The sequence below is a fragment of the Rattus norvegicus genome, chromosome 3, assembly GCF_036323735.1.
Source record: "Rattus norvegicus strain BN/NHsdMcwi chromosome 3, GRCr8, whole genome shotgun sequence".
NCBI lineage: Eukaryota > Metazoa > Chordata > Mammalia > Rodentia > Muridae > Rattus > Rattus norvegicus.
The window spans coordinates 35981769-36004529 of record NC_086021.1 but is presented as its reverse complement, the minus strand read 5'-3'; the positions used below and the strand labels follow the sequence as shown (position 1 = coordinate 36004529).

The following is a 22761-nucleotide window of genomic DNA, read 5'->3' as shown; positions in this document are numbered from 1 at the left end:
TGCTGAGGACACCTGGGACCTCTGAGCCAGGCCCCTCCTTCTCCTGCAGCTCTAGACTCCCACTTCCTGTCCTCTTCCAGCTGGTTCTCTCACTTCCTTCCCAGTGAGCCGCGGGACTCAGCGCCACTACTCAAGGGCTTCTTGCTTAAACTGAGGGCCCTTGGTACAGGTACCATGCCCAAGATATGGTACTGATATGGGTGCTCTCTGGAGCTGTCTAAGACACCAGACCACTGTTGACAGTGTAGGACTAAGGACTGGGAGAGGGTGTCTTTGGCTGGCCTCTGAAGGGGCCGGATGACAGTGTAGGACTAAGAACTGGGAGAGGGTGTCTTTGGCTGGCCTCGAAGGGGCCAGAAGCTTTAGGAGCTCATCTTCAAACCTACCTTGAACTCTGCTGCCCAGATAGAGCTTTCTACTTCCAACCTAGGAGCATGGGCAACTAAATCCACCACAGGGCAAGCATGATAATCCCGTTGGCGGAGCCAGGGCTCTGATTGATGACTTTAGATCACTTAAGAGCCTTTGCCGTTCTGCCAGCCCGATAGTTCACAGCAAGGTGAGGACAGGTAGCCCCTTTTCCACTCATCCTTGGCATAGAACACCTGTAATTATCAGCCACCTCCTCAGCCCCAGACATAGAGCCAGCCATCAGCTCCCACATTTAACCTATTTTCAGAGTGACCTGTACCTTTTAGCCGGTGGCACTGCGGTGTCTATTGACTGGGCGAGTCAACTTGAATGCTGCCTGGTTGGCCAGAGATCTCTCAGTTACCCTGTCCCAACTCTTCCCCAGCCATTGACGTTCACCCTTCTGCTTTTCCCCAGCAGGAAGGGCCCAGCCTCACCTACGAGACCTGCAGCCCCCCGACCATCGGAGGCTCCCCTCTTAGACTTATAAGTCTGTGGCTACAGGCATCGGCTGCCTGCCTCCTAGCCTCCCCAGGGTCCCCTCAGAGGACTCCTGGGCTTTCTGACCACCTGAGGGGCCTCCAGCGCTCCCTCCAGCCATCCCCTTTAGCTTCGATCTCCTGGTTCAAACACTACTGGCCTCATGGCTGTTACATGGGACTCCCTGAGGCTTGGGGTGGCCCTGAGCCAGTGAGATGGGAAACAGAGTGAGCAGAAAAGAGGGAGGCCCTGTGGTGCATTGCCTGGGTGGTGTGTGAGAGGCCGTGTGTGTGGCAAGAGAGGGCCACCCAGCCTCTCCCCAGACTACCCTCTAGTTACCGCCCAGCACCTCCCATCTTCCATTCATCAACTGCCCGTCTCTTCCGGGAACCTTGCCCACATCCACACCTGCCTCATCCCCTCTGCCTCTGCTGAAGGTGGCTACTCTTGCCTTACCAGCTCTCCTTCCTTTTCTTTCTTCGGTTCTCTCTTGGCTTTCTCTCCAACTGCCAGCCGATCGGGTCAGGCAAGTCCGTCCCGTCCTGAGAGCCCCAGGCCCCCCTTCGACCTCTAACCAGATCCCTCCTACTCCTCGGAGACCTCCCTTATCAAGCCTGCCTGGACAGCTGTTCTGTGACTTGACAGTGGCTCCCCCGACCCCAAAGCGTCCTATTCATCATCTGTGACTTAGTCTGTTGTAGTGGTGAGCTGATACATCCAAATGTGATGTTGGTGAAAACTTGTGCCCCTCTGTGGTATTGCTCCTGCGACATTCTATAAATATCTATAAATATACCTATATATACATATATATACATATATATGGCTGACACAGCCTCGCCTGTAGTGTCAGAATCAACCACCATGCTGTCCTTGTGGAGTCCTGTGGTCCAACTACAAGGGAACGCTGTCATCCTGACATCCCCCCTCCAATGTGCCACCTCCAGTGAGCCTCCCTGTCCCTTGGCCTGTGGACAGCCATCCCCTTGGCCATCCCCACCCTGCACAAGGGGATGCTGCACCAGCAGCTGTGCGGTTCTCTGATGGCCACCAGTCTTGCTGTCTCTTGGCTGAGAATAAAACCCATTTCTGGACAATGGGGAACTGCGTGTACCTCTGCTGGTTTGTATTCTCTGGGGCCGAGGAGAGGGGAGGTATAAATTGGGTACCGAATGAAGGATGAGGAAAGGCCCTTGCTAGGGTGCTGCAAGGTGGTTCTCTTCCTGTGAATCCTGCTTCCACCACTAGGGGGCAGTATCACGAGCACATGCTGTGAGCAGCTTAAAGAACAGGCCCCACATATGGACCAGCTAGGGGAGAAGGGATTGGAATGTGAAAGGCCTGGCCTGGAAGTCAGCACCCGAAGGACCCTGAGTTCCACTATGTAAGTCAGGCTTGATTCTGTCACTCAGTAAGGAAGCCCTGTAGTCCCCTGGGATCCCTAGGCTGCCATAAGCACTGCACAGGTGATGGTGTCAGTCTGTCCTGCAGGCACTTCAGACCTTGGGCTCCACACAGGCCAGAAGCCTGCTCTCTCCAGGCAGGACACAGTCCCTGATTGGTGCCAGCCTGAGGCCAACCCCAGAACCAATAACAAGCACCCTGGGCCCAGCAGTATGGCTAAATCCATTTATTTCCCAAGTAAAAAGCAAAATAAAGAGGAGCTGCATTGCAGGTGCCACAACCACGTCTCCGCCTCCTGTCCTGACCTAACACTACCAATAAATAAGTTTCCCAGCCCAAATGATTATTAGAAGCTCTGTCCCACTTGCCAGCTCCAACCTCCACTATGATACAGGGGTGTCCCTACCCCGGAATATACAAAATAGTACACAGGTACAATATGTACACCGGGGGAGGGGAAGCCCACCCCGCCCCAGCAGCCTCTGTCCTGCTTGGCATAGTTACCCCAATTGTCATAAGGCCTGAGAGAATGGTACCCACTTTCCCTGTCACAAAGTGCCTCACAGAGATGGAAGCCCTCCTAAGTGGGATGCCTTCCTGAGGCAGTGAGCCCAACTGCCCGGGGACCCATGAAACGCTGCCAGCCCCACTGCCCTAAAGTGCCTCTAAGAAGATGGGATTTGGTCTGGGGACGTGCTGTGCCCTGGGTTCCACCCCGAGCATCACCACACTAAGGGAAAGGGCGGGTAGTGCTGGGGATAAGTCACTTGGTAGAGTGCCTGCTTAGCACTGCCAACCTCCAGGCACAGCGGTAAGGCAGGGGATCAGCTCAATCTGTAGTGAGTTCAGGGTTAGCCCGGGCTATGTAAGACACTATATGAAGACAATGAATATAAAATGGGGTTGGGGAGGGAAAGGAGGGTGGAAACGACTGAGATGGTGAAAAATCCTGAGCCCTGCTGAATGCTAGGCCGATCCACCAGCCCATGCTGCTCCTGGTCATGAGAAGGCTGCCAGACTGTTCTGCCCCAGTGGCCTGCCCGAGCAAGGACTGAGGCCCTCCTTGGTGAGAAAGTCCCCAGGCCACCCAGCACAGTCTGCTCAATCACTGAGTCTCTGGTGCTCTTTCCCTACCAGGAGTTTACAAGGTAAAACTGCCCTGGCTAAAAGGCAGACCTGTACCAGTTTGTATCTCCCATTAATATAGGAGTCCGATCTTTTGGTTTTTCAGACAGGGTCTCATGTAGCCCAGTGTGGCCTCAAACTCACTAGGTAGATGAGGATGGCCCATTCTCCCACCTCCACTTCCCAAGCACTCAAATTACAGGTATCAGCCTTTTCAGGGGCGCTGGGGACCCAGGGCTATGTGCATGGCAGGCAAGCACTCTACCAACTGAGCTACTTCCCCAGCCCCTGGAGGGCGGGGTCTGACCTTATTATTAAGGATAGGGTGGCTGGGGAAGGGGGTGGGGTGGGCAGAACTTCTGGCTGCCCTTGGTGAGGCTTTGGCCGAAAGTCTCTTATATAACCATGATTTTCACCTCGTCGTTCTCATCCGCACGGTAGAAAAAGGGGATGCAAGGGTTGCTACCCAGGCCTGGGCGCTCCTGGGGGTTCTGGATCTCACGCAGCAGCTGCATGATCTGTTGTGCAGTGGGGTTCTCCTGGGGAGCGGGTACCCCTGCCTCTCCTTGTGCAGGCTCTGTATCGTCAGCCAGGCTCACCTCCCTGAGGTCTTTAGAGAAAGGGGAGGAAATCATGGCTCTGCACGTCATGGGAACCCTCCGCTTTCTGCCTGCCCAAGACAGCAGCTCTACTCACCACCTTGCTGGTCAGCAGCGCCAAATTCCTGGGAGCCTGTGGGCACTGGGGCAGGCACATCAGCAGGGTTCTGAGACACGGCCAGGAACTTGCCCTGCCATTCATTGCGCTCGTTCACAAGCCTCAACACCAGCTCCTGAAGCTCTAGCAGTTTTACCTGGAGAAAAAGGAGCTCGACTTGAACCTCCCAGCCCAGACTTGCCAGGGCCTGGACAAGAAGAAGCCTGAAGCTTACCTTCATCTCCTCCTTGTCCTGAGCCAGCCGGCTGATATACTCTTCCTTCTCCAAATGCCGAGCCTTCAGCACTGCCCTCTGGTTTTGGTAGAGGGCAATGTACTCTCCTGTGGGGACGGCAGGCAGGTGGGCAAGGCTCAGACACTATGGCTCCCCATCTGCCCCATGCATAGCCCCACTGCCTTCGGCTGGGCCTTGCCTCACCAATAGTGTCTGTCTCCCCAGAAAGCTGGATACAGCAATGTTCAAGCTCCTCCACCCGCTCCTTGAGCTCCACTTTCTCCTGCATGACCTCCAGGAAGCGGTTCTGGAGCCAAGACAGAGAGAGGGCTCAGGGACTCAGGAGCCCCGGCTGGTCCCCTCCCTCCCAGCCCCAACAGACAAACTCACCTGCAGCTTCTCCATGGCTACATGTAGGGCCTGGTTGCTCTCCTCAGATACAGAGTCACCCATATCCCTGGGGACCACTGCCTCCTTTTCAAGCTTGCTTTGGACTGGGGCTGCCAAGTGAGCCAAGCTCCGGCAACGTGCCTTCTGCTCTCTCAGCTGCACGCGGAGTCGGGCCTGCTCTTCCTCAGCTCTGGCTATCGCTGCATTGCAGAAGGCCACCTGCACACAGAGGGAGGTGTGCCTCTCAGGGAAACATTCAGGGCAAAGTGGGCAGGGAGAGAGGGAGCACCAGTTCCCAGATGGGAGACTAACCACTGGCTCCCAAGCACAAAGTGGTAATCAAAAGAAATCAGAGGGCAGGAAACCAAGGACCACAGAGGTAGAAAAGAGAAGGGCAAGCAGAGCCCAGCTCACCATAGCCTCTCTACTGACAAGGTCTTCTGGGATGGTCAGACTGGGCTGAGGAACCTCCTCGTCTTGCTCCTCCTGGTCCATATCTCCTGGGGGCAGACAGTTGCTGTAGGCTGTCTCCTCTAATAATCCCAGCAGGTAGACAGAGTGGGCTGGGGGAGGAGAGCTCAGAGCCCCACCCCTGCATCCCCACTCTCTACCCTAGGACCAGCCAGTGACTAGAAAATGCCCAATCAAAGCTGCTCCAAATACATCAACTCTAGTCCTCTCCTCCTGGGTGGTCTTACCTTCCCCAGGGAGGACCAAGAGGCTCAGCTGGGCTTGGAGCTGTTGGTTCTCCTGGCTGCTAGCTTTTAGGCGCTCCTAAGGGGCCAGGAGAGAATGAGAAGGGACAGAGGTGGCCAGATCCTCCCCCTGGGCCCAGTCTTAACAGCTGCCTCACCTGTGCCTCCTGCAGCTCCTGGCGGGCCATCTCGGCTGCCATCTTGCCCTGAACTTCCTCATGCTGCAACTGGTCCATGAGCTGTGTCTGCAGCAGAAGCTGCTTGTGCAGTGCCTCCTTCTCAGAGGTCAGCTGCTCATAGGCTGTCAAGTGCTGTTGGTAGGCGGCAGCGTACTGCTGCAGGTGGGACAGGCACTGGTCTCGCTGCTCCTGCAGACCCTGTGCTTCTTGGCTCTTCAGCTCCACCTGCAGGAAGGCTAGGGCTGAGGGCAGGCAGTGCTGGCTGCCACGGCCTGAGCGCCTGCCTTTGTACCCAGCCTCACATAGTCACCTTTCTCACTCCTTTAGGCCCCAAGAGTGGAAAAGCAGATGGAACTAACCCATTCTGTTCTGCACAAACCTACTAGTACCCGTTATTTTATGCACATTTTCTCATTAAACCTTTAACACCTCTATGAGAAAACTCATCTTTTAACTTCAGTGACTAGGTTTGGAGATGGGAAGCACTTGAACACATGGGTGTGAATCCAGCCTGAACCCAGAGCCCTGCATAAAAGGACAACGACTATAAAAGGGCAGCTCCTGGATAGAGAGCAGTCCAGGGATACCTGTTCCAGGCTGTGGCTAATCTGTGATGGGCCTTGCACCCACCCTCCCCAGGTCTGGTGGCCAACACCACATGTAGTAGGCCTTACCGTCTCCTTCAGCTCTCCCAGCCTCTCCTGAAGCTCTCCCAGCTTCCTGGCCAGCTCTTTCTTGACATGCTGCTCTGATTGTAACGCACTGGTAATCTCCATGTTCTCATTTGTCTGGACAGAAAGCAACAGTCAGTAGGACCTAATGTGGCTGGAGTCCCCAGAATTGCATGTGTACTCCCTCTCAGAGTAGGGAAGGCTGCTGGATCATTCCCACACACCCTAGGGCTCGGGATTGTGGGGTGCCTTCACCACTACCACCTAACGTGAGGCGGACAGCACCCCATCCTCTGCCGGTGCTGACCAAAAGGGGTGAGTGTGTTCCCTGTAAGCAAGGAGGGCCTGCAGGCTCCGCACCAGCCTGACGAAGCCGTTCTGCAGCTCAGCCAGCTGCTCCTTGAGCTCGCGATTCTGTGACAGCGCTCTGCTGATGGTGGTGCGGTCACTCTGCATGCTCTCCAGGATCTGCTTGCGCTCCTCTGCCTGCTCGCTCCAGTGCTGGGCCTCGCGCTCCAGCTCCAGCAGCCGTCCCTCCTGCTCCCGGTTCAGGTGGCTCAGGCTCTCATTGTCCTGCACCTGGGCCCGCAGCTGACCCGTCAGACCCTCCAGTTCCTTCTGCAGCTGCTCAACCTCTCCCTGCAGCCGCTCTTCGGCCTCTGAAGGCCCAGTTGGAGGCTCTGGAGGTGGTGGCTCCTCTGAGAAAGGAAGCAGGCACTGTGAGTCAGGCTCCCTGCCCTAAGCCTTGGCTTCTTTTCTGTCAGGGTCTCAGATGAGGCAAGTGTTTCAAGCCACTCTAGCACAGATCTGGGATGCTCAGTCACCTGCTGAGGTGTAGTAGTAGGCATGCCACCCTGTTTTGCACAGAAAGGCACATGCTCAGAGAGATGACAAGGCTTGTCACCTCGTCCTGGCAGAGACCCTTTGCCCCCATTACAATGCCCTTACACCCACCTGCCCCCCTGGGCAATGGAAGCCACCTTCATGGCTCCTCGACCCACTCCTGCTCTCAGGTCACCCTTGCCCTACTCACCCATCTGACTCCTGAGTTCAGCCAAGCTGGCCTCCAGCTCTTGTACCTGACTTTCTCTCTGCTCCTTCTCTTCCTTCAGTGCGTGCACCTGCCCAAGGCACAGGGTGGGGGTGCTGGAGATCCCAGGCCCACCCATCCCCAGTCCCACCTCTGCAAAACTGAAGCCCCTAAGCCCTCAGCTCCACGACACTGATGCCCAGGAAGAGCGAAGACTCCAGAGGCCAGGCCTCACCTGCTCTGCCATCTGCTGTACCCTCTGCTGCCACATGGCACTCTCTCCTTTCAGGTTCTCTGCGTACTGGTCTCTCTCCACCTGGAGCTGTTTCAGTGACTCCATCAGCTGCATCAGTCAATATACGAGTTATGAAGGGCTGTCACAGGTCCTCACCAAGGGCCATTGCGGGGGGAGGGGGGATCATGCCCTTCCCCTCCCCCCACAGATCCTCACCTGGCCAACATGGCTCTCCAGCTGAGCCCGCTCCTCCATGGCCTGTTGCAACTGCTCATTACTGCCAGAAGCCTCAGATTGGCTAGAGAACTGCATGAGGGAAAGGAGGGCTTAGATCTGGGAGCCTATGCTGTTCTGCTGAAGTGCTCCCCACAAGAGTGTGAGCTAGGATGACAACCCAGGGTCATTGCCATAGGAGAAAGTGTCAGGAAAAGCTAAGCAGACTCCTGTTGGGCCATTTAAATGAAACAGAACGCTGGCATTTCAGCAGGCCTAGTGGCTCATGCCTACAACCTCCCACTTGGAAGGCTACGGTAGGAGGATTACCATGAGTTCAAGGCTTACCTGGTAAGTTACAGGTCACCCTGGGCTACTGATAAGACTGTCTCAACAATAATATAAATAAATAAAGTAAGGATCCAACAGCCACATCACCCTCACTAAGACTCTGATTCACAGGTGTGGCGGGGGCTCCACTGAGCAATTAGTAAACAGCATCAGCACAGGACAGGAGGAGGTTCCAAACTGTCCATACTTGGCCGCAGGTCACCCCCAAGGAGCCACAGACTTTGTGCCTGGGCCTTAGGGGTGAGGGCTGCACTTCTCACCTGTTGCAGCAGCAGCTCTGACATCTCTAACTTCTTCTGCAGCTCCTCTGCCCCCAACTGTGCAGCTGCTTTCTCTGCCACCAGGACTCGAAGTTTCTCTTCCAGTTCTGAGTTCTGCTGCCTCAGGTCCTCATTACTTTTGCTGGGGCCAGTGGCAAGGTGGAAAGGAAGGAATCAAGAACAGAAAGGAGCCCATTTCAGAGTGATGTGTGAGTCCTGCCACAGCACCACAGGACAGAGCACTGAGTCACAAGCGACAGGCCTCAGAGACTGAGTTACCTGGGACCACACCATGAGTCAGGAGCATGGCTGGGACCAGAGCTCAGCTCTACACAAACCCAAGCCTGTCTGGGCTGAGTCTCCACTCTCCACACTGAGGCTGCAGAGAGCCCAGCCGCCTTCCCATTCTTACCCATTCTTGTATAGCTCCAGCTTGAGGGCGTCTCGCTCTTTGGTTAGGTCCTTGTTGTACTGCAGACAGAGAAAGCAGAGTTTGGACATGAAAGGCTGAAGCAGCCGCTGGCACAACACCAACGGCCTGGTGATATTCTCCAGTGACAATTCCTCTTCCTAATCACACTTGGCATTTTCCCAAGGCATTTCTACATTTCTGTCTCCTTTGTGATTCTGTCCGTTTGTTTTGTTTTTAAGATGGGGTGACACTATGTTATCTAAGATGGCTTCAACCTCCTGGGCTGAGAGGGCTCAGCCTCTCCAGTAGCTGGGACCAGAGGTCACAGTCTTCAGGGTTGCTTTGTTCTACTTATTTATACGGAGTGGTGTTCTGTCTACATATGTCTGTGCTCCACAAGCGTGAGTTACAGACAGTTGTGAAGCACCACGTGGCTACTGGGAATCGAACACTCTTCTGATGGAGAGCCAGTGCTCTTGCTCACCCTGCCATCTCTCTAGCTCTGCTTTTGTTTTTAATTAATCATATATTATTTTTGCAAGGCTGGGATCAAACTCAAGCCCGTGTATAGGTCAGGCAATTGCTCTATGACTGACCAACAACACACTAGCTCTCTTTTAAAGCTCTCCTTTTTCTCTCTTCCTAAATACAGTCTGAGGGATCCAGGTAAGCCTAGAATTTACAAGCTGGCCTTGAACCCTCCTGTCTCAGTCTCCCCAGTGCTGAGATTACAGACACGTGTCGCCTTGCCCAGTGACGCATGGTTTTATGAAACACAGTCTCATGAAGATGAAACTGGCCTTTAACCCCACCTCTTCCTGCTTCTTTCTTCCAAGTGACAGGTATGTGCCACTCCATCTGCCTCACTCCTGTTGTTGCTGTTACTATTACAACTACCACTTATACTACTACTTTTTTTTTTTTACTTTTTGAGACAGGGTCTCTCTATATACAGCAGGCTGTTTAATTTGCAGAGATTCGCTGCCTCTGCCTCCAGAGTGCTGATATCAAAGGTGTGGGCCACCACCACCTCACTAGTACTGCCTTTCCTTTGTTTTGTTTTTTTTTTTTTAAGATTTATTTGTTTTTATTTATATGAGTACACTGTCACTCTCTTCAGACACACCAGAAGAGGGCATCGGATCCCATTACAGATGGTTGTGAGCCACCATGTGGTTGCTGGGAATTGAACTCAGGACCTCTGGAAGAGCAGTCAGTGCTTTTAACCGCTGAGCCATCTCTCCAGCCCTGCTTTGCTTTTTAATAAGAACTCATGAGCAGGATGGTGGCAGAGACCTTAGTCCCAGTGCTTCGGTGGCAGAGGCAGGTAGATAGATCCCTATGAGTTCAAGAACAGGCAGGTCTACAGAGTTAGTTCAGGACAGTCAAAGCTCACAGAGAAACCCTGTCTCAAACAAACAAACAAACAAACAAACAAACAAAAAACAAAAACAAAAACAAAAACAAGACAAAACCAACAATACAGGCAGTGTTTGGTGCACACCTTAACCCCAGCCTTTGGAAGGCAAAGGTCAGTGGATCTCTACGGGTTCCAAGCTATCCATGGCTACGCAGAAACCCTGTCATAATAACAACAAACAGAAAACACACACATACACACAAACCTCAGTAAAGGGGCAGATGGTTATTCTTCTGAGAGAGCCCAGCACTGATATCCTAGGTCAGTCCCAGGGGAGCCAAGTGCCTTCTGCCCTCTGCAGGCATCAGGCATGTGTTTGGTGCATATACATAAAGGCAACACACACACACACACACACACACACACACACACACACACACCCGCCTGCCCGCCCGCCCACATGCGCGCGCGCGCATGCGCGCGCGAGTAAATAAACTTTCAAGTTATAAAAACTCCATAGGGATGAGTCAGGCAGAGATAAAGTCTGTGATCTTAGCATCTGGATGGTGAGGTAGAAGGATTATGAATTTTTTTAATAAAATGACAGTGGGCTAACACTGGGCCGGGAACTCTCGGACACGGCTGTTGTTAAATTGTTCACCGAGCCCTTCACCAGGCACCACTGCTAATAATCCCCTACCCCGTCTTCACACGCATCTAGACAGCTGCCATCACCTGCACTGGGCAGAAACAGTACACAAGGGCCCAGTGTTGGCCTGAAACTACTTAGGCAGACAGAGCTGAGACTTGAACATTCTGGGGTGTCTAAATCTCCAGGCCCTTTCCCCTGGGGCTGCACAGAGGAAGAGGCTCCTTCTCCTACTTAACTTCTATCTGAATCCTGCTCTCCTCTGAACAGATGGTCCATTTACAGTCACCCTTTCCCAACCCTGAGTTTATCAATTCTCTCCCACATGGCTTACATACACTGCACACACACATTCTCCTCCTTCTACAAATGGTACATGTTAAGATCTGTACTTTCACAGACAAGCGCCCATCCCATCTCTTAGCACTTGGTCAAGGCCACACACAACCAGCAGGGTCACACGGGCACCTGCCTCTAGGTGTGGCATTCAGTGCTTGCTTGTCCAGTCCCCAGTTACCTAGCAGAGGGATCATCCATCAGGTTGTGTCTACAAACCACTTAACAAAAGCAGCAAGAAAAGGTGTGGTGCATGCGGAATTGTCGGCAGCAAGACACGGGACCATGCAGAAAAGTCCTTTAAGCTCTCTGTCCATCTAGCAGAGAAGTGGCCCGTCTTACCCTGTCTGCCTGTTTCTGCTGCGTCGACACAGTAGACAACGTCCGCTCCAGCTCTCCCACACGCTGTCGGGAGGACTGTAGACGGCTGGCAAGATCCTCCGACTCTCCTGGAACAAGAGAGGTCTAGATGCAGCCCCAGGGACCCTCCCTCTGGCCTGCTACGGCATCAGGACAAGGCTCAAGGGTGCCCAGGTCCTACCTGCTTTCTGCCTAGCTGCTTGCTGAGTGTGGGCCAGAGCTGTCTGTAATTCTGCCTTCTCAGACACCAGGATGCCTATGGTCTGAATGTGAACCTTTGGAGAAAAGGCCACAAGTGCTGAGAGACAGGAGAAACGCGCTCTCCAGAGGGCTCAGGGACACTGCCCAGACCTCTCACCTGCAGTTGTTCCCTGAGGGCACCCTGCTCCTTTGCCAGCTTCTGCTGATAATCCTTCTTCTCCTGCAGGCACAAGGAAGTGCACCTCTTAGTGGGGAGGCAGCAGTGGCCCAAGGGACGAGCCCCCCAGAAAGACAAAGACACCAGTGGCCCAGGACAGGCCCACCATGAGGCCAGGTTATCAAGGATCCCATGGGGAACACCCTGTGAGGTGTGTCTTCTCCTGGATAGAAGTAAACCTGCAACTCGGAGGCCTCCCCCACCCTCATCAGCCATGAAAGGAGAAACAGAGAAACAGAGAAATCACATTACTTTTTCCAGTTGATCCAGAGTGTCTTGGTTCTGTTGCTTCTGTGGGAAGAGTCAAAGGAAACTGACTAAGACTGGCCCCTTTAACGACACCCCAGACCAAGCAGGAAGATGGATTTGAAGAAGGTACTCAGACCCACACAGGTACATGAACTGACTCTCCTCAAGCTCCCAGGGTATTCTGGCTGCCTCTCCCTCACAACTATGTAACTGGGTTCACATTAAAGGACAGTAACTCTAGAGACAGGTTTGAGGAAGATGACTTGGCGGAGTGTGTCGAATTAAAACTGAGCGTGTCTTGTGGGTACAGCCAAGAGCGGAATGGGAGAGCACTTGTTTCTGATGATTCAGTGACCTCTTAAGAGTGGACAGACCTCTCTGACACCCTCCAATTCTGCCTCAACAAGAAACTCAAATGCAGGGAGTGGTGTGGCCAAAATCAAAGAGCAAATTAGGAGCTAAGCCAACAGGACCAGGGCTCCCGACAACCAACTGGGTTTGTGTTCTCTTCTGCTGGAGGCACCAAGCTCAGGACTGGGAGGGCGCAGACTCAGGAGGGAGTCTGGAGTGCAGAGAGGAGAGCAACAGGAACCATGCTGCATGCTCTATGCTCTGGCTGCCTCCAGCTAAGACGGAAGCCCCTAGGTTTTCCATTCCCCCTTGGTCCCAGGGGCCCCCTAGTCCCTTTCTTCAGAGCCCAAAGGGGAAACTGGAGCCCAGGACTGGCAGCAAGAATCAGGGACCCCGCTGACTCTTACCAATTCCTCTATCGTGCTACTGAGTTGTTTGTTTGTTACATAGCTGGAGTCCAGGGCTACTGCTAGCTCTTGGTACCGGCTCTGAGGCGCATGCAGAGAGGAGGAGTTGAGGAAGGATGGGGGAAAGGGAGAAAGAGCATCATTAGGGGTGGGGGTGGTGGGCTGTCTCAGCTGGCAGCGGGCACCCAGGTCCCTGTAGGAGGAGATAGGTGGTTGGCGTAAAGGGTTGCTCGGCCATGATTCAAGGCCACTTACCTCCAGTTCCTTCATGTTGGAAGACGTGAGGCCCTCCCCGTTGATGTAGGATGTAGACTAGGAGAGACAATACCTCTCATGGAGATGCTCTGTGACCCTCACTGTCTAATCCCTGCAGCCTCCTATTCCCCCTCAACTAGCAGAGTCTGCTTTCCTGTTCACTCACACCCTCTTGTGCCACTCCTCATGGCCCCTAAACCCCCATGGCTCAACCCCGCTGCTCAACAGCTGTCACCTCGAACTTTCCACACCAGGATAAACAGGATAAAATCACATTGCCCATCGAGGTCCAAATCCAGGTCTTCTCCAAGCATGACAAGAGCCGCTCGGGAATCCCTGCCTCGTTTTCTACTGTGCCTTCCTTTCCTCTCTACCTTCTCTCTGGACCCCAGTCCTGTGGTACCTCAGACACAAGGCCATTGAGCTGTTGAGAAAGTTGTCGCAGACTCTCAGTCGATGAGAAAGTCCTAAGGGAGGAGACATAAGATCAGGGGTGCAGGTAGTTTGATGGAAACAGGGCTCATGGGCAGAGGCCTGCCCTGACTCCCTCAGTAGGGAACACTTACTTGGTCTCCTCCATGAGGTTAGAGCAATTGCCAGCATCGTGGCTCTGTGTGGGTAGAAAGAAACAAGGTAACATTATTCAGCTTCTGCTTACTGTCACACAGGGACACCATGAGCCAAATTCATCTCAACACCCATCTTCCCAAGCCTTCCCCAGCTTGGCCTCCCCATGCCAGGCTCCCGGAGCAGCACCTGGACCAAGCTATCTGAAGAGAGAAAGAGTTCAAAGAACTTTGGGAGTCCTTCAGGAAGCAGACAGGAGAGTGTCAGGCAAAGTGAAGAAAAGACAAACCTGAATGAGATCAGCATCGGGGGAAGGGACGACACCAAGAAACATAGTGGCAGCAGCAGTACTTGGTGGTGCAGGAGCAGTGTGGTCTGTGGGCACCTGTCATAGAACAGAGCAGGATGGTTAGAAGACCATGCAGGAGAGAAGGGCCTCAATGCCACGGACACGAGGTGATGGGGCAAGCAGGGTAGCACAGCGGCAGGCACAGGACAGTTGCACATGCTGGGAGCTACTGGGGTACAGACAAGACATGCCCAGGTCTCAGGCTACTTAGTAGCATTCTGAAGGGCCAGAGCTCAAAGCAGGGGCTGCAGGGGCTCCTTCCTGAATACACAAGGACCTAGTTCCCTATGGAGCTCTGACCTGTGGCAGCCACAGCAGGTAGACAAAGTGCCAAGTGCAGGAGGCAGAGAGCTAACGGCCCCTGACTATAGGTCTTGCTCCTGGGATGGACTCATCATCAGGGTCAACATAACCATTCTCCCTCTCCTCTTGCTTTCCTGCCTTCCCTCCTCCCAGACCCATGCACTGGCTGTGTTTGTCGATTCAGAAACAACTGAGTAAAGTAGAGAACAATGGCTGCCCTTTGGCTTGAAGTATCTAGAAGATCATGTAAGCTTCCTAGGAAAAGCAGCCAGGGACCAATCCTAGGATTTCCTATATGGCAGCTTGTAGAAGTCTCCCCACTTCCCTGGCAGGAACTATCTGCTTGACCAGCTGTACCCAGCTCCTCCTCAGGCTCAGGCCTCACTTGTTTGTTTTATTTTCTGAGACAGGGGCTCACTATGTAGCCCTTGCTGTCCTGGAACTCACCCTGTAGACCAGGAAGGCCTTGCACTCACAGAGCTGTGCCTGCCTTTGCCTCCCAGGTGCTAGATTAAAGGTGTGCGCACACCCCTAGGCCTGGTAGTTCAGGCCTCACTCTTAGACTATGTCTCTGGCTTAGAGGTCTTCTCAGGTCCAACAATCCAAATAGGCAAAGGATGGGAAGACAAAAGGAGAGGGACAAAAATTCCAGGCCTATCCAGCAAGGCTGCTCTGGGAGGAAGTGGCCATTCCTTTCTCCAAAGAAATGGCTGCTTGCTTTCTGAAGCCTTCAGTCTCAGCCTCTGGAGATGCTAACCAAATTTCCTCCTTTGAGTAAGTGAGAAAGGACGTCTGAGAACTCAAGTGTGAACTTCATTCTCTTCAGGTTTACTGTGACTAACGTCCCTGTAACACATGTGACTGTCAGTTCTGAATCACACTTAGGTGTTGCCTTGACAATGTCTACAGTTGAGTCTAACAGGTAAGACCAGGGACTCAGTGGCAGCTGGCCACACCTGAGATAGTCTGGAGGTGTGACATTCCCAGCAACAGACCCTTCTAGGCTTTGGGTCCCTTGTAGCATCTTAGTAACACACATCTCTAAGCCTGGCAACATTCACAGAGGCACAAAATAGATAAAAATATTTGTCTGAGTACCTTTTGGTTTTTGTCTTAGGTTTTGAAACAGGGTCTCTCTGAAGTTCATGCTTGCCTCAAACTTGCTATAGAGCCCAGGCTGACCTCAAACTAGAGACCTCCTTTCTGCCTCTGCCTCCCAAAAGCAGGGATTATAAAGATGGGACACCACGCACTGTTGGGAGACTTTCAATTGCTTTGTGAGGAACCATGTAACTCCCCAATTTTAAGTCTTAGAGCTAAGCATGGAGTGCTTACAAAGTTTTCACTCTCCTCAAAATACCCCATCCCATCAGAAACTATTTTTATTTTTCCATAACTTCCTGTTTTATTTCTACTCAGAAGATGCCAATTTCCTTTATCCCTGGAGTAGAAAGTCAGTTATGGTTCAAGAAAGTTTTCATAAACACATGAAAAGTCTTCACTTCCTGAACAGAGGGGCTAGGTGCTCTGGTCAGTATTTCCCAAAGGGGAAACTGAAGCCCCAGCTCTGTGTGACTGACTCCTTAGCACAACAAATGCCAACTCTGTGCCCCCAACTCCCACACGCACAATGTGCCACGTCTGAGCTGAGCACGGAGGCACAGCACCTGAGCCGACCACACCTGGCAGGATCAGCTCTGTTGGCTGAAAACAGCCCAATGCCAGCCTGCGAGTCCTCACCCCGCCCATCCTCAGCCCCACAGGATGTGGCCTTGGCTCAGGCCACCCCTTCAGTTGGACAGAAGCCTGCTCCTTTTGTTTGGTGGATGTCCCCTAACATGTTAACTGAAGAACTAGGTTATATCCAGGAAGCCAGCTCTAAGCCCTGTGAACACAGGTCCTGTCACACGTGGATGCTGAGTCTCTGAAAAGTGCCCTTCCGCCTGTCAGCTCTCTGCTCCTCAGCTCTCCGTGTGTATGATCATGACCCATCTTTCATTGTCAAAGTAGCTGCAAACGCCCCTTCTCCAGCCTTGAGTCCACTGGGAACCAACTTTCCTGTGGCTACATTAGACATCCTGGAGGCCGCGTAACTCTTGTCCTGTGCATTTAGTCTGGTATTGGTATTGGTTCCGGACGGGCTCTCACTGTGTAGGATGGGCTTCCCATCCTCGTCTCAGTGTCCGCAGTGCTGGGCTCATAGGCACGTTCTACTGCACCTGGACTGCGCATCTACTTCTGCCACTGTTTAGGAAGTGCCCTTCCTATCAGGAACCCACTGAGTTTTCAGAGAGACTGAGAACAGCTTCTCCTGGTCACTCACTTATTTGTCAGTTAACTTTACACTTTCACAGTTTCTTTTCATTTTGCTTTTCTTTCTTTCTTTTTTTTTTTTTTTTAATTCTTTTTTTCCGGAGCTGGGGACCGAACCCAGGGCCTTGCGCTTCCTAGGCAAGAGCTCTACCACTGAGCTAAATCCCCAACCCCTCATTTTGCTTTTCAAGACAGGGTTTCTCTGTGTAGCCCTGGACATCCTAGAACTCACTTTGTAGACCAGACATGGCCACGCCCTCCTAGACTCAGAGATCTGCCTGCCTCTATGCCTTCAGAGTATTGGGGAATACAGACATGTGCCACCACTGCCTGTTGAGGGTTTCTTTTTTTTTTTTTTCTTTTCTTTTTTCGGAGCTGGGGACCGAACCCAGGGCCTTGCGCTTGCTAAATCCCCAACCCCTGTTGAGGGTTTCTTAAAAAAGTCTTAATCGGGGCTGGGGATTTAGCTCAGTGGTAGAGCGCTTACCTAGGAAGCGCAAGGCCCTGGGTTTGGTCCCCAGCTCCGAAAAAAAAAAAAAAAAAGAAAAAAAAAAAGTCTTAATCCCAGAAACTATACTATAAATTTACTTTCTCATAACCTCATGTTCCTGTTTCAAATCAAAATGAGTTCATAAAAAAGAAGCACAAACTTCAATGGTCTAGCTTTTTAGAGACGGATGCCCAGAGGGCAAGATCTGAAGGTGTGTTTGTGTCCCATCTGTCCCAGTCTGACAGTGCCCTGCCAGGCATTCATAAACTCTAGTCTCACTCATCTGAACCAAAAGCTGTTTCCCCAATTAGCTTTAACTTTCAAGGTGGGTCTCATATTCTCTAAATGAGAAATGATAAAGGGAAAGGAAAAAACCCAATCAAGCGAGCAGTTGAAAAAGCAGACATAGGGGCTGATGGTTAACTGAGGCAACACACAGTAAGCCAGTGGCAGAGGGTCCCCCACAGCAGGGAGGCCTCTGTGGCATGCATGGCTGGAAGAGCAAGCCAGAGGGAGTCTCGGCACTGCCTCACCTTCCTCTTGTCTAATGGGGGGAGCGAGACCCCATTGGAACGGTTAAGGTCGGACACCAACACCTTCAGAATGTCCTGAATCTACAGCAGGCGAGAAGGGAAAAGGGGAGGGGGGTAAGATGGGATGCAGGTGGGAAGAAAAGAGATGAGAAAGAGAGGGGAGGGAGGGACAGGGAAGCAAGTCAGGGCAAGAAGAGAAACAGTCAGGGAGATGGAATACTCAGGAGCACAGATCAGCACCCAGGCCTGTGCCAACCTTCCAAGCAGCCAGCTGCTGCCTTGTCAGAGGCAGCCCTCAGAGTGAGCAAGAGTCCCCAGGGGATGCAGTGACTACACCTGATCAAGGCAGCGACTCAACATACACCAGACCTGTTCCACAGACCCAGGATTGCATGGAGCAATCTGCAAAGGCCCCAGTCCCATGTCCACCTTAAAACCAGACTCCCAAATAAGACTTCACTTGTACACTATAAGGTACAGCTAAAGAGAATCTGTAAGACAATAAGCCAATACACCATCATCCTGTCAGATGAAGGAACTGAGTGTGTGTGGGGACTTTCCTGAGGCAACCCAGCAAGCTCATGACAACGATGGACTGAACACACAGATCTCTTCCTAATGGCTCTTTTCAGAAGCCTGAGAACAATGATGTTCCCTCTGGTTTCTACCCCAAACCAAGAAACCCAAGCAGTACCTATTGTTGGCTCACTGTTAACTCCACAGCAGACCCTCCACTAGGGGAGTTAACCCGAAAACAATCACAATAAACTTACACATTAAAACATTGTTGCTATTGTACAGATATGTAAAAAGACGTCTGAAGACTTTAAACCACTTGCCCTAAGACTTATCGTACAATGGAGAGACAGAATCCACACTCAGATTTTATTTTTCTGTGCTGAGATAAAATCCAGGGTCCCTTGCAAGGCAAGCGAGCCCTAGTCCATCACCACTGAACTAGGCTCCAGCCCTCAAACCAGAAATTTTAGCAGCACCTGACATTACCTGAACCACAGCCTTCTCCCTTCTCCCCCCACCCCATTCCTCAGGAATCTGCTGGCCAAGACTCACATTCTCTGCTGACTGACAATCACTGGCAGAGGTTCTCTCTGGACTATGGCCATTTTTAATCTTTTTCTTCTTCTTTGCTCCTGCAGGGACACCCGGGCTGTTCTTCTGCTGATACTCTCTCAGCTGTGGAAAAGAGAACAGAAAGAAATCAAAGCCGTTTGCCCCACACTCACAGCCTCTACTCCAGCTCTCCAGTTTAGTGAGTTTTTGGCTTGGTGTTTTGTATGCAGAGTCTCAAGTAGCCCCGGCTGGGTGCTAACACATTCTGTGAATGAGGATGACTTTGAACATCTGATCTTGCTGTCTGAACCTCTAAAAGCACCAGGATTTCAAGTGTATGCCACCATACCTGGTTTATACAGTCCTGGAGACCAGGCCTAGGGCCCTGTGCAAGTTAGGCAAGTATTCTACACAGTGTAACAGTTTATGCCTGGTTCCTTCCGATGCTATTTTTATAAAAGACTTTTTTTTTAATGTACACTGGTGTTTTGCCTGCATGTATGTCTGTGTGAGGGTGTTAGTTAGATCTTGGGAGTTACAGGCAGTTGTGATCTGCCATGTAGGTGCTGGGAATTGTACCCGGGTCCTCTGGAAGAACACTCAGTGCTCTTACTTGATGAGCCATCTCTCCAGTCCCTTATAAAAATACTCTTACATACGTAAGTCTCATGTCATGGAATGGTACCAAGATTCTACAAGCTATTGTAATGACCTCTTAATGGCAGAGGCAATGGCATTAATTGGGTTGGGAATGTAGCTCAGTGGAATCCTTGCCTAGCATTCAAAAGGCCCTAAGTTCCATCCAGCAACATATACCCATGCCCATACACACATACACACAGAGGCAAACACAGAATCCAAACCCAGTCTTCTGATAACCTGCTCTGGGGTTTACAGCTCCCAAGGGTAGAGATCAGAGAGTAAACACTGAGTAGGCAGGAACTAGCTGGGTGTACAGTCACTTATCTATAATCCCAACTTCTGGGAGAGGCAAGAGGCATGAGAGGGAAGCCAGCCTGGGCTCCACAGCAGCCAGGGCTCCACAGTGATCCCCAGAGACAACAAGCAAATGCAAGAACCAGTAGACAATAACTATAACCTGGTTCTTTTTTTTTTTTTTCCTTTTTTTTTCGGAGCTGGGGACCGAACCCAGGGCCTTGCGCTTGCTAGGCAAGCGCTCTACCACTGAGCTAAATCCCCAACCCTTATAACCTGGTTCTTAAATCCCACTCCTCTTTTCAGAACATTTTCTCTTGCTGGCATGGTGGCACACACCTTTAGTCTCAGTCCTCAAAGCAGAGGCAGGTGGACCTCTGTGATAAGATAAGGATAGCCCAGTCTACACAGCAAGTTCCAGGTTAACCCAGGATAAAGGAAGACCCTGTCTTTATTCTTACTTACTTTTGAGTATGTTTTATGTGCACAAGAGTTTGCCCATATTCACTTATGTGCACTTCATGTATACCTGGTGCACAGAGAGGTCAGAAGAGGATGTCAGAACCCTTGGAACTGGAATCACATAAGATTGTAAACTATCATGTGGGTGCTGAAAATAATACTCAAATACCCTGTCTTTAAAACATATACGTGTGTGTGTGTGTGTGTGTGTGTGTGTGTGTGTGTGTGTGCGTGCACATGGATGTTCGTATACTAGGAGACAGGGTGCATGGGTATGTTATGGTGTACACAAGAATGTCAGAGGACACATGTATGTGTATATGCTGTGAGAGAGAGTACATAGGCATGTCATGGTACATACAACAATGTCAGAGGACAGCCTCAGTGTTGCTTCCTCTTTCCCACTCTCAGAGAACTCTCTCGTTAGCACACACACCAGGCAAGATGGCCTCTCAGTTTCTATAATTCTGTCTTCACCATATAGTTAGCTAGAGAACATCTGAGCTTACAGATTCATGCTGCCATGTCTGGTTTTATATGGAATCTAGAAATTCAGGTCCTCCTGCTTGTGTTGAACTTCTTTACCCAATGAGCCATCTCCCTGTCAAAAGCCAAAGTACTGTCAATAAAACCTCATGTTAATGGTTTTTGTTGTTTTGTTGTTGCTGTTGTTGTTGTTGTTGTTGCTGTTGTTGTTGTTGTGCTGGGGATTGAACCTGGAGTTTTATGTATGAGAGGCCAGAATTCTACTACTAAGCCATATATACACAGCTTCCCTTCAAAACAAAACGAAACAAAACAGGATTGCTGGGCATAGTGGCCTATACCTTTTACCCAGTACTAGGCAGGCAGAGGCAGGCAGATCTGAGTTCAGGGCCAGCCAGGAATACATAGACCTTGTCTCAAAAACAAACACAAAATTAAGTTTAATTTTAAAAAGACTGTATGTGTATGAGGGTAGTTGTTTGTTTTGCCTACATATATGGCTGTACATCATGTACATATGCAGTAACCTAATTGGCCAGAAGAGGGCATAATATGCAACCTCTAGAACTGGAGTTAGAGACAGTTGTTAGCAATACTAGGTGAAGGGAGCTATGCCCAGGTCCTCTGCAAGAGCAACAAGTGCTTTTACCTGCTGAACCTTCTCTCCAGACCCAGTATTAAATATTACATACACCAAGCTGGTATCAAATTCCACATATAGTAAAAAATAACCTTGAAGTCCTGATCCTTCTGCCTCTACTTCCAGAGTCAGGGAAATATAGGCATGTATTGCTCTGCCCAGTTAATGCCATGCCAGGATCCAAGCCAGAGCCTCATACATGGTAGGCAAGCACTCTTGCCAACTGAGCTGAGTCCTGATAAACACCTAACAACTTAGTGCACTCCTAACCCCACTGGGGCCGTTTTATCAACACATATTAAAGACACACAGCAGTACTTCCTAAACGTGCTTCCTAAAGTTTACTTCCTAAACTTTACAATGTGACAGAAGGGCAGAAGCCACGAAGGCAAAGCTTTAGTGAACATGGGACCAGAAAGGGCCTAAGCGTCATCTCAGAGAGAAGTCTTTACAAATCTAAGAAAATGCCATGCCCAACCTTTACAGTTTTTTCTCTCAGAAGAAACATGGGAAAGTGATGCTTCCCATGAGATGCCTCACACGCATCCTGTGGCTCTCATCAGTTTTGAAATGACAATTTGGCTGAATTTCAAGCTGTTAAGTTCAGTTCCCCAAGAAACTGATCAACACTATACATGCATTTTGCTCCAGAGAGATTACAGTCTCTCTAGAGAGCAGAAAACTGAAAAATAACCTAAATGCAAACCAAACCCATTCTTCCATGTCAGCAAGGAACACTGAACTGTGTTGTGTGCTCACATTAATGCTAAGTTAAGGGACTGTGGGTACCTAAAGCGCCTCCGCACTAGATTCCAAACTCGGGCTCCCTTCCAGGTGGAACTAAGTTCTCCACCAGAGAAACAGGAAAGGGGGCATCAACATCAGGTGAGCAGGTGGGGCAATCCAAATCCGACTCGGAGTAGTAATGACAGTTTCGGGGGGGGGGGACTGTGACGTAACTACATTCCACTCCATACTACCAACGCCCGAGTCGCCTACAGGGCCAGGACCCAGGTCCTTGGAGGCAGGTGCCCAGAGAGGTCTGGACTGGAGCGTCCCGAGTCAAGGGCTGAGACCCTGTGTCACTGACCAAAGTCACCTAGGGGCGACTGAGAGGGCGGGGGCTGGGTTGCTGAGGGGGCGGGGCTGGCTGAGAAGACTTCGCTGGGGGGAACCCAGGGAGCTGAAGGGTTCTCTACCTGTGTGTCTCGGGAAAGGCTCGGACTCTATTCATAGTCCTGCTGTTGGAGGAGCTCGGGTGGGGTCAAGGGGCCGCGACCCGGAGCGCTTTACCTTTTTCTTGGCCGCAGCCAATTTGCTCTGCCTGGTTTCTTCCGACATCCCGGGGCGGGGAGGGGGGAAGCGGGGGGGCCACATCACCACGATCCCGGCAGCCACCGCGAAACTGCTTCCGGCAGCTACGACTCCTCAACAAGAGC

General features: G+C 51.5%; 2 protein-coding genes across 28 annotated transcripts in view; one reads left to right on the top strand and one right to left on the bottom strand.

The window, feature by feature from the left end:
• Nucleotides 1–1995, top strand: part of Dnm1 (dynamin 1) — a 52686-nt gene extending 50691 nt beyond the window's left edge. For 4 of the 11 annotated variants that reach the window (XM_063283019.1, XM_039104148.2, XM_039104141.2 and 1 more), the window contains one exon: nt 829–1995. In XM_063283019.1, coding sequence (XP_063139089.1) covers nt 829–901 — 73 coding nt within the window. In that variant the 3' untranslated portion in view covers nt 902–1995. The remainder of the gene's footprint in view (nt 1–828) is intronic. The other 7 variants (XM_039104145.2, XM_039104144.2, NM_080689.5 and 4 more) reach the window with 4 other exon arrangements.
• A 511-nt stretch (nt 1996–2506) lies between these two features.
• Golga2 (golgin A2) lies at nt 2507–22747 on the bottom strand. Of its 17 annotated transcripts, none has more exons than XM_006233992.5 (27): nt 22616–22744; nt 18799–18921; nt 17728–17808; nt 14029–14124; nt 13739–13782; nt 13576–13639; nt 13173–13229; nt 12918–12998; nt 12163–12201; nt 11851–11913; nt 11674–11767; nt 11475–11581; nt 8788–8846; nt 8376–8517; nt 7768–7857; nt 7552–7659; nt 7320–7407; nt 6647–6984; nt 6290–6403; nt 5595–5840; nt 5440–5515; nt 5156–5274; nt 4742–4960; nt 4556–4658; nt 4352–4458; nt 4117–4273; nt 2507–4030 (listed from the first exon to the last, which is right to left on the bottom strand). In XM_006233992.5, the coding sequence occupies exons 1-27, from the start codon at nt 22697–22699 to the stop codon at nt 3816–3818; spliced, it is 3114 nt and encodes a 1037-aa protein (XP_006234054.1). In that variant the 5' UTR covers nt 22700–22744; the 3' UTR covers nt 2507–3815. The 17 variants fall into 17 exon arrangements, with proteins under 17 accessions (XP_006234054.1, XP_006234055.1, XP_006234056.1 ...); XM_006233993.5 differs by having other exon boundaries at nt 5156–5241; XM_006233994.5 differs by having other exon boundaries at nt 5156–5238.
• Nucleotides 22748–22761: the final 14 nt, after the last annotated feature.